This window comes from Chamaea fasciata, unplaced genomic scaffold (assembly GCF_029207755.1).
Source record: "Chamaea fasciata isolate MVZ Bird 193981 ecotype frontalis unplaced genomic scaffold, bChaFas1.0.hap1 SCAF_2, whole genome shotgun sequence".
NCBI classification, from domain to species: Eukaryota; Metazoa; Chordata; class Aves; order Passeriformes; family Sylviidae; genus Chamaea; species Chamaea fasciata.
The window spans coordinates 21,153,765-21,167,318 of NW_027094087.1; the positions used below are offsets into that span (position 1 = coordinate 21,153,765).

At 46.2% G+C, this 13,554-nt stretch overlaps 1 protein-coding gene and 2 non-coding genes across 3 annotated transcripts; 1 reads left to right on the forward strand and 2 right to left on the reverse strand.

Annotated features, from left to right (window-relative positions):
- The first annotated feature begins 1,400 nt into the window (after positions 1–1,400).
- Positions 1,401–11,201, forward strand: CPOX (coproporphyrinogen oxidase). The gene is made up of 7 exons (XM_066175216.1): positions 1,401–1,803; positions 1,895–2,038; positions 2,761–2,871; positions 3,271–3,412; positions 5,497–5,715; positions 7,440–7,544; positions 9,393–11,201. The coding sequence occupies exons 1-7, from the start codon at positions 1,401–1,403 to the stop codon at positions 9,478–9,480; spliced, it is 1,212 nt and encodes a 403-aa protein (XP_066031313.1). The 3' UTR covers positions 9,481–11,201.
- Positions 10,344–10,415, reverse strand: TRNAD-GUC (transfer RNA aspartic acid (anticodon GUC)). Its single transcript has one exon. It is a non-coding gene; the product is annotated as a tRNA-Asp (tRNA).
- Positions 10,709–10,782, reverse strand: TRNAI-AAU (transfer RNA isoleucine (anticodon AAU)). Its single transcript has one exon. It is a non-coding gene; the product is annotated as a tRNA-Ile (tRNA).
- Positions 11,202–13,554: the final 2,353 nt, after the last annotated feature.

Genomic DNA, 13,554 nt, shown 5'->3' on the forward strand with positions numbered 1-13,554 from the left:
GTCTGTCTTTCCTAAACAGGGCGTAGCCCTTCATGACAACACTGCAGTCATGCAAGTTATCCCACCATGTGTTCATAACTGCAGTGAGACCAAAGCCCTTTCACTGCACACATGTCTCTAGTTCCTCCATTATATTAGGAAAGAAAATGTACTTCAACTTTAGAAAGAACAAAGGATGTATAAGCATGTGCCCTCCAAGATCCATGGGAAATATTCCTATTGCACTAAACTGGTGGTCCCACAAACTATTAAGGTTCTAAAATACTCATTATTTTGAGTAGAAAACCAGAAATGCCATAACACAGAAGAGAAATTCCACATGGTTCACAGGGCAGCTCAGTAAAATACAACTTTACCCCTATTCCAGCAATGCCTGGCCCTGTATAAGCCATTACTCACAAAATGGCTCTGCAGCCCCACAGAGCTGCATCAACAATACCAGGTTATTTGTAAGCAGTACGCAGAGATGTTTTATAGGCGCAAGGACGGCACAGCCCCACTCCCAAAGCTGCACCAAGTGAAGTGTGGCACCTGAGTGCTGCATCCATCAACGCCTCTCCTTGTCACAGCACCCACACACAGTGGGCAGCCCCGATCCAGATGGGAGGGTTACGGGATGCTTGCACTCTTTCGCAGCACCCAGTGTGGATGGGCTTTCTTGTACAGACCTGTAGGAGCCAGCTGTGTGCCAATGGTATTCTGGCCTGTTACAGAGATGGCATGACCAGCAGGTCTAGGGAAATGATTCTTCCTCTATGCTCAGCACGCGTGAGGCCACATCTCAAATTCTGTGTCCAGTTCAGGGCTCCTCAGTTCAGGAAGGCCATCGAGGTGCTGGAGCAGGTCCAAAGAAAAATAATGGAACTGGTGAAGGGTCTGGAGCACAAGTCTTAGGAGGAGAGGCTGAGGGAGCTGGCGTTGTTCAGCCTGAAGAAAAGGAGGCTCAGGGGTGACCATATCACTCTCTACAGCTCCCTAGCAGGAGGTTGTAGCCAGGTGGGGATCACTCTCTTCCGGGCAACCAGCGACATGAAGAGAGAACATAGCGTTAAGCTGTGCCAGGGGAGGTTTGGGTTGACATTAAGAAGAATTTCTTCACAGAAGAAGAATTAGACATTGGACAATTGGGTGATTAGACATTGGATTGGACTGCCCAAGGAGGTAGCAGAGTCACTGTCCCTGGAGGTGTTTAAAGAAAGACTGGACGTGCCAGTCCGTGCCCCGTGGCGTAGCTGACAATGTGGTGATAAATGACAGGGCGGACGGGATGATATCAGAGGTGCTTTCCCCCCATATGGCCTCCGTGTGCAGACACACGTTCATGCCCGCCCCGGCCCCGCTCCGCTCCGCCCCGGCCCCGCTCCGCTCCGCCCCGCTGGCACTGCGGCGCGGTGCCGGTCATGGCGGCGGCAGCGCGCCTGTTCCGCGGGGCTGCCCGCGCTCCGCCCGCGCTCGCCTTTGCCCGGGCGCTGGGCTCCGCGCCGCCGGGGCCGGCGGGCCGGGGGCCGCGGCGGGCCGCGCTGGCGGCCGCGGGGGCGCTGGGCGGGCTGGGGCTGGCGCTGGGGCTGTGGCGGCGGCGAGCCGCGCTGGCGGCGGCCCGGGAGGACGAGGAGGAGAAGGAGCTGCGGCAGCGGTTCATGGCGCCGCCGGTGAGCGGGCTGCGGGAGCTGCGGCGGCGGCGGCGGGAGCTGCGGAGCCGCATGGAGCTGCTCATCATGGAGACGCAGGCGGAGATGTGTCGCGCCCTGGCCGCCCTGGACCCCGGCGCCTCCTTCACCGTGGACACCTGGGAAAGGAAGGAAGGTACGGGGGAGCCGCGGGGGAGAGCGCGGACACCGGCACCCTGGGCTGGGTCATCCCTCGGTGACCCTGACGTGGAGCCTGGCGTTGGCAGGCGGAGGCGGCATCAGCTGCGTGCTGCAGGATGGCGAGGTCTTCGAGAAAGCGGGTGTGAACGTGTCCGTCGTGTCCGGGCACCTGTCCGAGGAGGCAGCGCAGCAGATGCGGAGCAGGGGGAAGTCTCTGAAGGCCAAGGACGGTAAGGTGTCCAGCGCGCAGTTGGCATAGGGAACCGGGACGTGTTCACCTGAGTATTCCCCTGCAGGTACTCTGAAAGCAACCTGGCCTTTGAGCGGAACATGAGGAAGGCCAGACTGATCAAAGCTCAAAAGGTTTTCCTTTGTATCGTAGTGATTTCTAATCAGTAAGCCTGACAGGTGGACTTTCATATCCCTAGAAAGCCAGGTACGGGAGTGCTTCTCCCTCTGTCTTGCTGCTGTAAGGAATGTATTGTAGGAACAGGTGGTTTAGCAATAAACTTGTGGTTTTGCAATTCACGCTGTAGCGCAAGAGTGAAACAGTGCAGGAATTATCTACCAGAGAGGTGGAGGGAGAAAACCAGCAACACCTCAAGGCTAAAGGGGATGCAACGCATGTTTATGTAGCAAAGACTAATTGTGAGGACTGGGGGTGATAGAAAGCCTTAGCAGTGCCTTATGTTTTAAGTGGTCTTCATCTAGTGAGTTCTCCAAAGTATTGTCACATTTTAGAACAAATACCAAAGAAAGAGTTGAGTCAGGTGCGCAGAAGTATATGGATGTGAAGTAACTTGCCCGCTAATTAATAATTATGGTGACCCAACATGAGACATTTTCCTGTTGTGGCTTGGAGCCTAAGGAAAAATAGTGATGTTCCTTTAATGATAACAAATGAAGTTTATTGAAAAACTGAAGGGCTTTCTCTGTGCATCCTTTTATCCAGGGAAGCTGCCTTTTTGTGCCATGGGTGTGAGCTCTGTTATCCATCCAAAAAATCCCCATGTCCCAACCATGCACTTCAACTACAGATACTTTGAAATCGAAGAAGCAGATGGTAAGGATTATAATCCAACGAGGAATGTATGAAATGTCTGACTCTGCCCAAAGGACGTGTGAATGCGTGGTTGGGGTAAGAGATCAAGAACCAGTGTGAGTTTGCCCCCAACTATGTCAAGAATCACCAGCCCATCTTGTTGAAACTGCTGTCCTATAGTCAAGATCAGTGGTCCAAAATGGTTTTCACTATGTTGAAGTTTGTTTGATCTTTTCCTGAAGTCACTGATAATCGCACTACCTTGTAGTCAGATCTTTCACTATTGAAGTTTAGGAACACCACTGAAAAATGATTTTGTTTTGTATTGTAAAAGTAGTTGTTAGTTCTTGGTGAACCACTAGCAACAAGTTGCTGTTCAGAAGTTTAAAAGAAAAATGTTGCTGCTTGCCTCTGCTATAGGAACTATACAGTGGTGGTTTGGTGGTGGGACTGACCTCACTCCAACTTACCTGAATGAAGAGGACGCTGTTCACTTTCACAAGACTCTGAAAGAAGCCTGTGACAAGCACGATCTGAAGCTGTATCCCAAGTACAAGAAATGGTACGTGGGGGAAGGTGTGCTTGGGGGGGAGCAGAAAGCAGCACTGGATGTTGGCAGTTAAGTGTACACTAGGAACTGTGGGTTCTGCTGCCTTCTGAGAAGTATCAGAAAGCCCTAAGGAAAATCAGAAGTGTACTGGGATAAAACATTGTTTAAAGAAGTATCTTGTTTACAGAATCCTGGATTTTTCAAATCAGAGGGCTGATAACTAGGATCATAAGCCCATAGCCCAAAGGAAAACCAAGCTGACTCATCAAGATTTTGTTGCACTAGGCAACTTAAAATTCCTTTTAGCCCCTGGTGTTAAACTAGGACAAGACTTCTGCCCCGTGGACTTGCACAAATTCTGTTTACAGTGAACTCGTGGTAAATGTGCATGATTCAGTGTGAGTTCTTGGGCCATCACAGCAGTTTTGAAAATCCCACTTTTGTTTCTCTGCCTTCAGTCTGGCCTCCGTGACTTTTTTTTTTTCTTTCCCTAATTTTCAGGTAAGTAAAGGACTTTGTCCTTAATGTAGAAGCTTCATAATTTGATGAAGCTGTATTTTTTTTTCCCTCTGGTGACACATTCACTGGGAGTTCAATAGCACATTTTCTAAGAGGCAAACTTTGAATGTTCTTGAGCTGAGAGATACAAGTGGTGGGATCTTCCACTATTAAGTGGGAACTTGCTGCTCTGTGTCTGATAATCCTATCTGCCGCAAGCTGTGTATGCAGGAAGGTGGGGGTGCCCTTTTGTAAGCTATTAAGTCTTGTCAGGACAGGAGATAAAGTGGGCGTTGTAGTTTGGGTGGCAATCACTTAGGAGAGAGACAGGTCTCAGAGCCTTGAGATTACAGTCTTGCTGTCTGAGGATTTTTTGCATGGTAGTTTAGAGAATCTGCCTTAATGGTCAGGTTGTTTGCAGCCTAAGTTAGGTTAGCGATGCCAGCTGCAGGGGGTAGGAGACTTTTTCCCACTTTGCTAAAGATAAATGTTATTACATTTACCACACTATATCCCTGATCTAGGTTTAAGATTTTTGTTAGGCTTACTCTATGTTTCTGACTCGGCGTTTTTTCCTAACACTTCCTGCTATCATAAAATAAAAACCACTGATGATCCCAGTGAATAATAAAAAATAGCATAAGTTATCTGTTACATCTCCAAGCATCTCTTGTTATGGCTGTGCCATATATAATGCTTGAGAATGATTGTGGCTGTATGGAAAACTGGTCCTATATGGAAAACTAGTCCTAAAGGAAGGACAGGTTTTCTTGATGTGCATGGTTTCTGCTTCCTATTTCCTTTTGCTTTCTCCTCTATGTGAAGACTTGCACACTCAAACAAGGAATTACAAGAAAGACAGGGTTAAGTCATTTAAGCAACTAAATACTCCCTGTAAATAAAAGAGATTAATTGCTTTTAGGATAAGCTGCCCTTACTCACTTATAAACTTAAACATGACTCATGAAAAGCCACTGTTATAATGACTCAAAAGCCACTGCTATAATGACTCAATCTTCCAGGTTTTAACTATTAAAAAGCCTTTTTCCAAGGAAAGGTGCTGTGACAGTTGCTTTCTTATCTGGTCTTTGGGTCTTAGATTACTTTTGTTTTGATGAAGAAAATTGTTTTACTTGAATGGCAAAGAGAATTAATTCTCTTCCAAGTTTGAGTTCATATGAAAGCTATCCAGATAATTTGGGAACTACATATAATGCTGGGAATGGAATCTGTCAGAAGCCCTTAGTTTCGAAAGTTTTGAAATCAGATATCCCTGTTCTGAGTAGGTAGATATGGACTGAATCAACCCACACGGACACATCTGCCATGGTGTTCAGAGACTTTGTGGTGATGTGCAGCTTTACAGAGACCATTTAATCAGAGCTTTTACTGCAAGTGACATGGGAGTGTTTTCCAGGTGATGTTGCACAGTCCTGACTCTGGGCAGTCAGGGAAACAGTGGGGCACCCAGCCCTGCAGAAACTGACTTATGGTCAGTATTTCACTGGTTCTGTCCTGTAGCATGCAGCTCTTTGGAGTTCTGTTCATGTCTTTGTATACTCTGGACCATACTAGTAATCATCTGATGCATCTTCTAGGTGTGATGACTACTTCTATATCAAGCACCGTGGTGAGCGAAGAGGGATTGGAGGCATATTCTTTGATGATTTGGACTCTCCCTCCAAGGAGGAAGTATTCCAGTTTGTAAGGAGTTGTGCCAAAGCTGTCGTGCCTTGTTACATTCCCATTGTGAAAAAGCACTGCCATGACTCCTTCACACCAGAGGAAAAGCTATGGCAACAGCTTCGGAGAGGACGGTGAGTACTGGAGGAACAAAAGTATACACAGGAGGTGGACTGTGCTAGCAAGAAAAAAAAAATGAGCTGATTACAGCTCATGGTTGTGAGCTGTATGGTTATGGTTACAGGTTGTGTAGGCCAAAAAAGCTCACCAAGAATTTCAGCATTTTTGTGCAAAGAACTAATTCTGAAATCCAGCGCTAGATTGTGAAATAGGGTGCAAAGAAGACATTTCCCACTCTCCCATGTTGCAGCACTAGCAACCCAAACAAAACACCACTGTTTCTTTCCAACTCCAAAAAGCAAGAGAAGCTTCTGCTGTATAACTGGGAAAGGGGTGTGGGTGTGCTTGGTGTTCTGAATCCTGCCCTCTCCTGCAGCCCACAGGTACTGGATATAGGGCTGCCCTGTCACATGAGGTGCTAAGGGTGAGGGAATGGTGCTTCCTATTAAGTAATGCAGCAAAACCCCAGAAAGTCAGGAAATAACTGTACTTGAGTACTTTCAGCTCCTTACATACATATTTATTCTGTCTGATCTTGGCACTGAAATTCCTGTAAAGGAATTGAAGATTCCTTTAAAGGAATACAGAGGGTTGGATTTTTTTTATTCCGGCCTGATCAAAAGTTACTGTAAAAGACTTAGAAGGATGCTTGTTAATGTCACCAACTGTTAATGCTGCAAAAGCTTAAGTACATCTGTCAATACAGCTGTACTCTGTTCTCCATGTCCTGTGATTGTGTGAGTGTATGGAGAAATGAAATTACACGTGCTTTGTGCTTAACTAGAGCCTTTAGTTTCTGCCTGTTCTGCAGAGAAATGTGACACTGGCATGGAAAGAGTGTAAGCATTCAAGTTCAGATCACTGGCCTGCAGCTGTTGGTCACTTAAGCAAGCATCCTTAATTTGGTGGGACTGTTCTTGAGAACATTGGGCTTTCAGGATCCAGTCTGTGGATGGGATTTAGCAAACCTGCAAAGTTTAAAAGGGGGAGTAGCTTTTCTAAGTTGCAGCCAGGACCAGCTCTTGAGGCCTGTCTATTTCCCTGGGTCTGTTTGCAGGTTATGGGGCCATGTAAAGCTTTCCATTCCTGCAGACAGATAAGAGCGTTTCCCTTCCTGTATCTTAAAGTACAAACACCCTGTACTGGCTATCAAGGTAATCCCTCATGAATTGCCACAGCTCTGTTCCTCTGCTGGGAGCAGAAAATGGTCTATTTATCACTTACAAGTCCCAGCCAGCACTCTGAAGCTGTCTGACTTGTGTTACTTTCCAGATCTGCCCAGGAACCAGGAAATACTGTTCTGACCTTGCTGCTTATGTGTCCTTCAGCATGGAACAGTGCACAGTAGATTTTTTTTTCCTCTGGTTATTTTCAGTACCTTTAAGGCCCCTCTTTATGTCTGACACCCCCACAAAGAAGAGAATAACCAAGGTAGACGTGGTGTTGAGCTTGCCGGAAGGGCTGAGGCCTGGGAGGAGTACAGTACAGTACAGCACAGGAGTCTGCAGACTGCTCCTTTGAACAGCTGGTCTGCTCTGGTCTCCTAGCCGAGGTTACTTCTCCCTGTGCTCTGTGGAATGGCAAGATCACACCTGTGTTCCTATGCAGAGGATGCTAAAGAACAGTTGATCCCAACTCAGCAGAAAGACAATTTTGTTTGAGGTCTGCCAGTTGAAGAAAGCACAAGCAGCTCCTGCTAACAAACTCGTTTTTCTGTTACATCTCTTCATTCCCGTAGGTATGTAGAGTTCAACTTGCTTTATGACAGAGGTACAAAGTTTGGCCTCCTGACACCAGGATCAAGAATCGAAAGCATTCTTATGTCTCTGCCACTGACTGCAAGGTAAGGGTGTAGTTATGTGGGGTTGCAGTAGGCACTGTTCTTAGTAAAATACTTCATAGGATTGAATCAGAGGTCTCTCCTGGTCTCCAGTCTCTTTAACAGTGTTGAGTTCATGCCTGATACAAGAACTGGACAAGTACAGTCCTCTGTTCTGCAAATGCAGATGCTTCCCTGTTGTACTCAGCTAGTTGCCAGTAGTGTGTGGCATAGAGATTTTCTGGCAAAAAAAATTACGGTTTTTGTGTTTAGTTCCTCTTGATAGATTTCTTGTCCTCACCATTGGTTTTTGTTTAGTAGCCCTTAGAAACCATGAGAGCTTCTGGCAGTGCTGCCAAATGCGTGGCAAGGAGCTCCACAGTTTAACTGTGTTGTATGAGAAAGCACCTCTTTGTTTTCTACTTGAACCTGATGACTTCATCTGACTTTTCACTGAGTAACATGATTTTCTTCCTGTCCATTTTCTTCTTAACAGTTTTTATTTTATGAGCTTCTGGGGATTTTACACTGTTTGTTTTTCAGGCTGAGAACTCCTGCTCTTTTTAGTCTTTTGTGCAGTTGCTGTTTCATACTTTTGCCACTTATTCTAGACTTAAGTTTTATGTGCCCTTTCTGAACTGGGGATAAGGAACAGACAATGTAAGCTGCGTATCTGTATACAAGGTGCAGGTGTGCTGCTGACTCACAGTGGCACAGGGATGTTTCAGTTCATGATTCCTTTAAAAATCTTAATAATCTGTTTCCTGGTTTTGACCTCTGTTCAGCATTGAAGTGACTTTTTCACAGAATTGTTACGATGCCAAGGTCTTTTCTGAGCAATAAAATTTAACTCAATCTGTATGCAACTTTCTTCTGTGTCCATCACATCAATCAAGAGTGAATTTTACCTGCCATTTTATTGCTCAGTTGCTTAGCTAAATACTGTTTTAAACTGTCCTTTTAGGATTTAACCCATCTTGCTTACACTTGTGACATCAGCAAATTTGGTCATTTACTGTTTATTCCCACTTTCAGGTTGCTTTTGGGTATGGTGGGTAGTACAGATCCTATCATGAATTCCATAAAGTTCACTAGTGACCTCCCTCTGCTAGGAAAACTGCCTGCTGTAACTGTGAAGGCAGTGCTGTTCTCACCAGGTATCTTCATCCCACTGACAACACTTGATGTGTCCCTGACCTGGTGGTGTAGCATGTCCTATGTGTTAATTCCTGGAATTGTCTGGGTTTGCTCTTTTTCATCAGTGTAACCAGCTCACTTCACAGCATGAATGGGTCATTCCTTGGGGAGAATATGGAAGGAGGATGTACCCATCTCTGTGACTGCTGACACTTTCCTTTCTCTGTTGTGCCTCTTTCAATTACCTTTTCAGTTAAAAAAAGGGATCTTTCACCACTTTGATTTTTAAAACCAAAATTCAACAAAGACTCATAGAGCTTCCAGTCCGTATTCTGGAAAAAGGTCTTGTGTCACTGTCAAAATTCTGTGGTTCCTTTCTTTGTTCATCTTCATTGTGATACTAGTGTGTCACAAGACACTGTTAGAAGATTTTTGCAAATAAACCTGCATGCCTTGTGGGAAGTGCGGCACCCCTCTTTTTCCTTGTCCTTCCAGTTTTTTCAAAAGTTGCTAAAAAAGATGAAGCTAACATTTCTCCCATCCACCCTGGTGGCATTACTCTTTGTTTTTACTGAACTTGTGATTTGTAACCGTATCTGTCACCTCAGCCAAGAGTATCAACTGTGTATGCAGCTTTACATCCTTAAAAAAGGCAACTGCAGTCCAAACACAGCCTGGTGCAGAAGAAGTGGCTGCCAGCTGGGCTGTCTGAGTGAGTTTCCCCTCTCCTTGCAGGTGGGAGTACATGCACAACCCACCAGAGAGCTCCAAAGAAGCAGAAATCCTGGAGGTTCTGCGCCATCCCAAAGACTGGGTGCACTGACACGGATCATGAAGAAGATGGATTGCTACCACTGAGCCATTCTGAGAGAACAGGAATGCCTGCAAACCAGCCCATTCAAACTGCTGTTGCGTGGTGTTTCTGTGTGTCTATTTACACTCTTACCTCGTGCCTTAATTATGCTGTAGACTTGTTAGAACTTGCAAATGTGTGAACTCATTCTTTTAGATTGATGGGCTAACACTGTCCCCCCTGTTGCTGTTGCCTTGTGAAGGACTGGTGAAGGCCTCACAGGGTTACTCTGCATGCTTTAGATGACTGCAAAATGGCAAACTACTGTGATGTGTGCAGGGAAATGAAAGCATTATCTGTGCCTAAATAGCACTGCTTACCCTTATAAAATGTTGGGATGCTTAAAAACTTTTTAAAAAAGAATAAAGGGAATATTTGGTATTATATTAAACCTTAAACTGTTAAAGCTTTCAGGAAGCTGTGGAAAAGGTGGTACTTAATCACATATATTTTAATGATGTCTTGTTGATTGTAGAGGGCGGGTAATGGTTTAAGATATGCTGCAGCAGGATAACTTGGCTGATCAGTATCCGGGAGAATGTGGGTTGAGGTTCCAGTGTTACCTCATGAGAACAGAAGGATGGCTGCCTGAGAAGAAAATCAGCACTGAGCAAATGTGCTTCGATCACGACAGCAGAACAACGCTGCTCGGGCGTCAGCCGTGTGTTAGGACGCTGTTGGGCGTTGCCGTAAGGCATCCACCTCTGCCTTCACGCTCCTCTTAGCTTTGGACTGATGGACCCCTAGCACGAACTTCGCTGAGGATCCGGTAGAGAAAATCAACTGTGGGGGCGGCTTGCATTTCCACCCCCTCGAGGAAAAAGGAACACCGTCTCCCCGTCGGGGAATCGAACCCCGGTCTCCCGCGTGACAGGCGGGGATACTAACCACTATACTAACGAGGAGTTGGATACGGGTTGTTGCGTCCCCGCCGTCACCTGCTGCCATCTCAGGTGCCGCGGGCTCCTGGAGGGCGGGGGGTAGCTGCCCTGGCCCCGTGCCCGGGCAGGGGGGGAAGAGGCGCCGGCTCGTACTCGCTGTCCTCCCATGGCCGTCCAAAGTCAGGCTTCCTGTGGTGGGGGGCACCGCGTTCCTTTCCGTGTTACCCCTCCGCCCCTAAACCAAAATAAAGTGATGTTCTGCTAAGTCAGCGATCTCGTCATGTCCAAGAAAAAAAAAAAAAAAAAAAGAACTCTGCTGGCCCGTACGGGGATCGAACCCGCGACCTTGGCGTTATTAGCACCACGCTCTAACCAACTGAGCTAACCGGCCAAGTTGTCCTGGTTTCTCTCAGGGCAAGAAGCCGAGGTGCTCCCGAGGACGTGCCGCGGGTGCAGCCGCTGCCGAGCGCCGTTCTGCAGCATCACCGCGATCGCTCTTCCCAGACACCGCCTCGGCGAGTTGTTTCATGGAGCCGTAGCAGAGCAGCAAGGGCACTAACCGCGGTGAGGAGCATGCCTAAAAAATTGAAACTTTCGGACCTTTCGTTTTTCCCTGCCTGCTCCCTCCTCCGGTGTGCGGGCGGCGATTCCCGGCGGCACGGAGCGGCTCGGGAGGCTGCACCCCGCACACGGACGCGCACCTCCCGACGGGGCAGCAGCACCACCGAAACGAATCGCCACGCTTTGCAGGAACCATTCCCCACCCTTCCCTCTCTCCCTCCTCCCGGCCACACCGCGCACTGGGGTGCGATGGGAAGAGGACGAAGCAGGAGTAAAAGGCAAGGCTGCGGCCCCGCTGGGAAATGGAACCCCGGTCTCCCGCAAGACAGGCGGGGATATCCACCACTCTACTAAGGAGGAGCGAGGCGAGAGCGCCGCTCCCCACGGCGGCTCCCAAGAGCCGCCAGCGAGACCCCCGCCCGCCCCAGGCGCCGCTGCCGCTTCCAGCGCCGAGACTCAGGAACGGGGACCCTTCCCCCGGTGACGGGTCATCTGGATCACTTGTGAAATCAAGATATTGATCAGAAAAATGAAGAAAATATTTCAGAACTAAATACCTCTGAATCAATTAAAAAGTTGCAGAGGCAGAGGACATCATCAAATTCCCAGCCCTTCCCTTTACAAACCATCAGTAGGATTGCTAAGTTGAGCCCCTCTCCTTTATCTCATTTGCCACTAACACGACCTATCATTAAGTGCATCGATAAAAAACATACTAGGAAGCCAAAAATAAGGTAATATCTGCATAGAGAAGCATATATAAAATGTATCATGACAATACAAGAGCTTCCTCAAACCCGGGCAACATTTAACACAGACATTCCCACACGCCGCAGGAAAAGATCCCAAAGCAGCCACTGAAGCAATGACCAACACACGGTGTGAGGAGATGGTCACAGATCATGGGCAAGAAAATAGGGAGTAAGGAAGGAAAAGGACAGGAGACATCTGATTGCAAAAAGGGCAGAAAAACCCAGATGTGCATGAAGAAAAAAGAAGCAGAAAGCCCCACAATAAGGGGGCTTTTTAGAATCAAGACTTCCAAATTGAAAAGGTATCATTTACCAGTGACATGCTGGGTGGGCCTTAAAAAAAAGTCAGCAGTCCACAAAAAAACCATTATTTGATTAGCTGCAGAACTGGAAGAATCTGCAAAAAGTCATATACCTAAGAAAGCAACCCTGACGTGGTCTAAATTCAACAGGTGCTGTTTTTCTTTCTTAAACAGCAGCATTCAATCACTAACACTGCGGGACTCCAAGACTGTAGGCTCTCCTCCATCACAGACCACAGCCCTCAGGAAGTCGATCAAAAAAATTTAGGAAACAGAAACAGGACTGAAGCAACAGAATCATTCTAGAGGTGAGATGAAGAGTGCCTGTTGTAGGCAGAATATGGATTTTAAACTCTGTCTCATGCTTTCTCAAAAACACTTCTAATGGATTTTGTTAGAATTTCAAGCTCATGACATTTTTTTGTCATGTCATCATGACAAAGAAAACAGTCAGAGAAGAGAGAGGCTGTAAGGTCACTTCGTGTTTCTGCTGCTGTGAGTAGACCTAATCTCACTGTAAAATAACTTCAGAGCCACTGGGATAAGAGTTTTTCCAGAGCAGGAGATTGCTCAGTAAAGAAAGAACAACTATGAACTGGTGTGCCAGGAGCCAGAAGCTACAAAGCAACCGCAATGAAACGTGGTGTCTTTCTGCAAGAGAAGGGATTGCAGCCCTAACTCACATTATTACCAACCCTGATCCTTTTTTTTATCCCTAATGTATACATCACTCAGTCCTTTAAAATACCATTTTCTAAGAATATTATGAAATAACTATTCACTATTTTAAAAATGCAAGAAGCATGGTTTGTTTTGCATCTATAATATATATAGCTATTGTGTCATTATAGTTCAAAATACGTTTTCAAATACATTTCCCAGACTTTCAGGATAAGAAGGATGCCTAGGGAGAGGTTTACATTATTTTTTTCTTTCTGGAGTAGGAAATAAGTAATTGTCTTGTCACCTATTGCATCAGGAACACACAAGGTGAAAGATGGTGAATCTTTGATGACAGATGTTTGTCTAAATGCAATACTTAGAACTAAATGTTTGAAACAGGTATTTCCTTTCCCCTTACCCAATGAGTAAATTTAATACATTCAACATCTTTCCTTTCCCAGGAAAAACAATTGTTCCAAGAAAACAAATATAACCTAACTTTGTAATATCACACAAGCAGAGCTAGTCCAGGAATAAGGAAGTAAAGAATAAGATGGCATTTACTTTCCCCCTCTTAAATATGGTACATTGTGGGTAAGTGACCATGTTCATAAAACTAACTGTTGAATTTCAGTTTAGCCAAGAACTCTTCTACCCTACAATGGTTTTAATTAGATTTCCAATTAATTGTTTTTAATCAATCATAAGCAGTGTACTACTGTCGCCCTGATTTTTCAGCCTTCTGATAGTTTACATTTCTACTGGAACGTTCTTACCCATTGTAAAATATCAAAGACTGATGTTTGGTAAATAATACATTCCTTCCAGGGGGAAGGACAAATTGATGGACTTCTGGTTTGACCTGTGGGGTCAGAAAGGTGTCAA

Excerpts from the sequence above, each read along its gene's own strand:
- CPOX (XM_066175216.1), top strand. The coding sequence starts at position 1,401 with ATGGCGGCGGCAGCGCGCCTGTTCCGCGGGGCTGCCCGCGCTCCGCCC. Across the intron at positions 2,039-2,760 it reads GTCTCTGAAGGCCAAGGACG|GGAAGCTGCCTTTTTGTGCC; the intron begins GTAAGGTGTCCA and ends CCTTTTATCCAG. Across the intron at positions 2,872-3,270 it reads TGAAATCGAAGAAGCAGATG|GAACTATACAGTGGTGGTTT; the intron begins GTAAGGATTATA and ends CCTCTGCTATAG.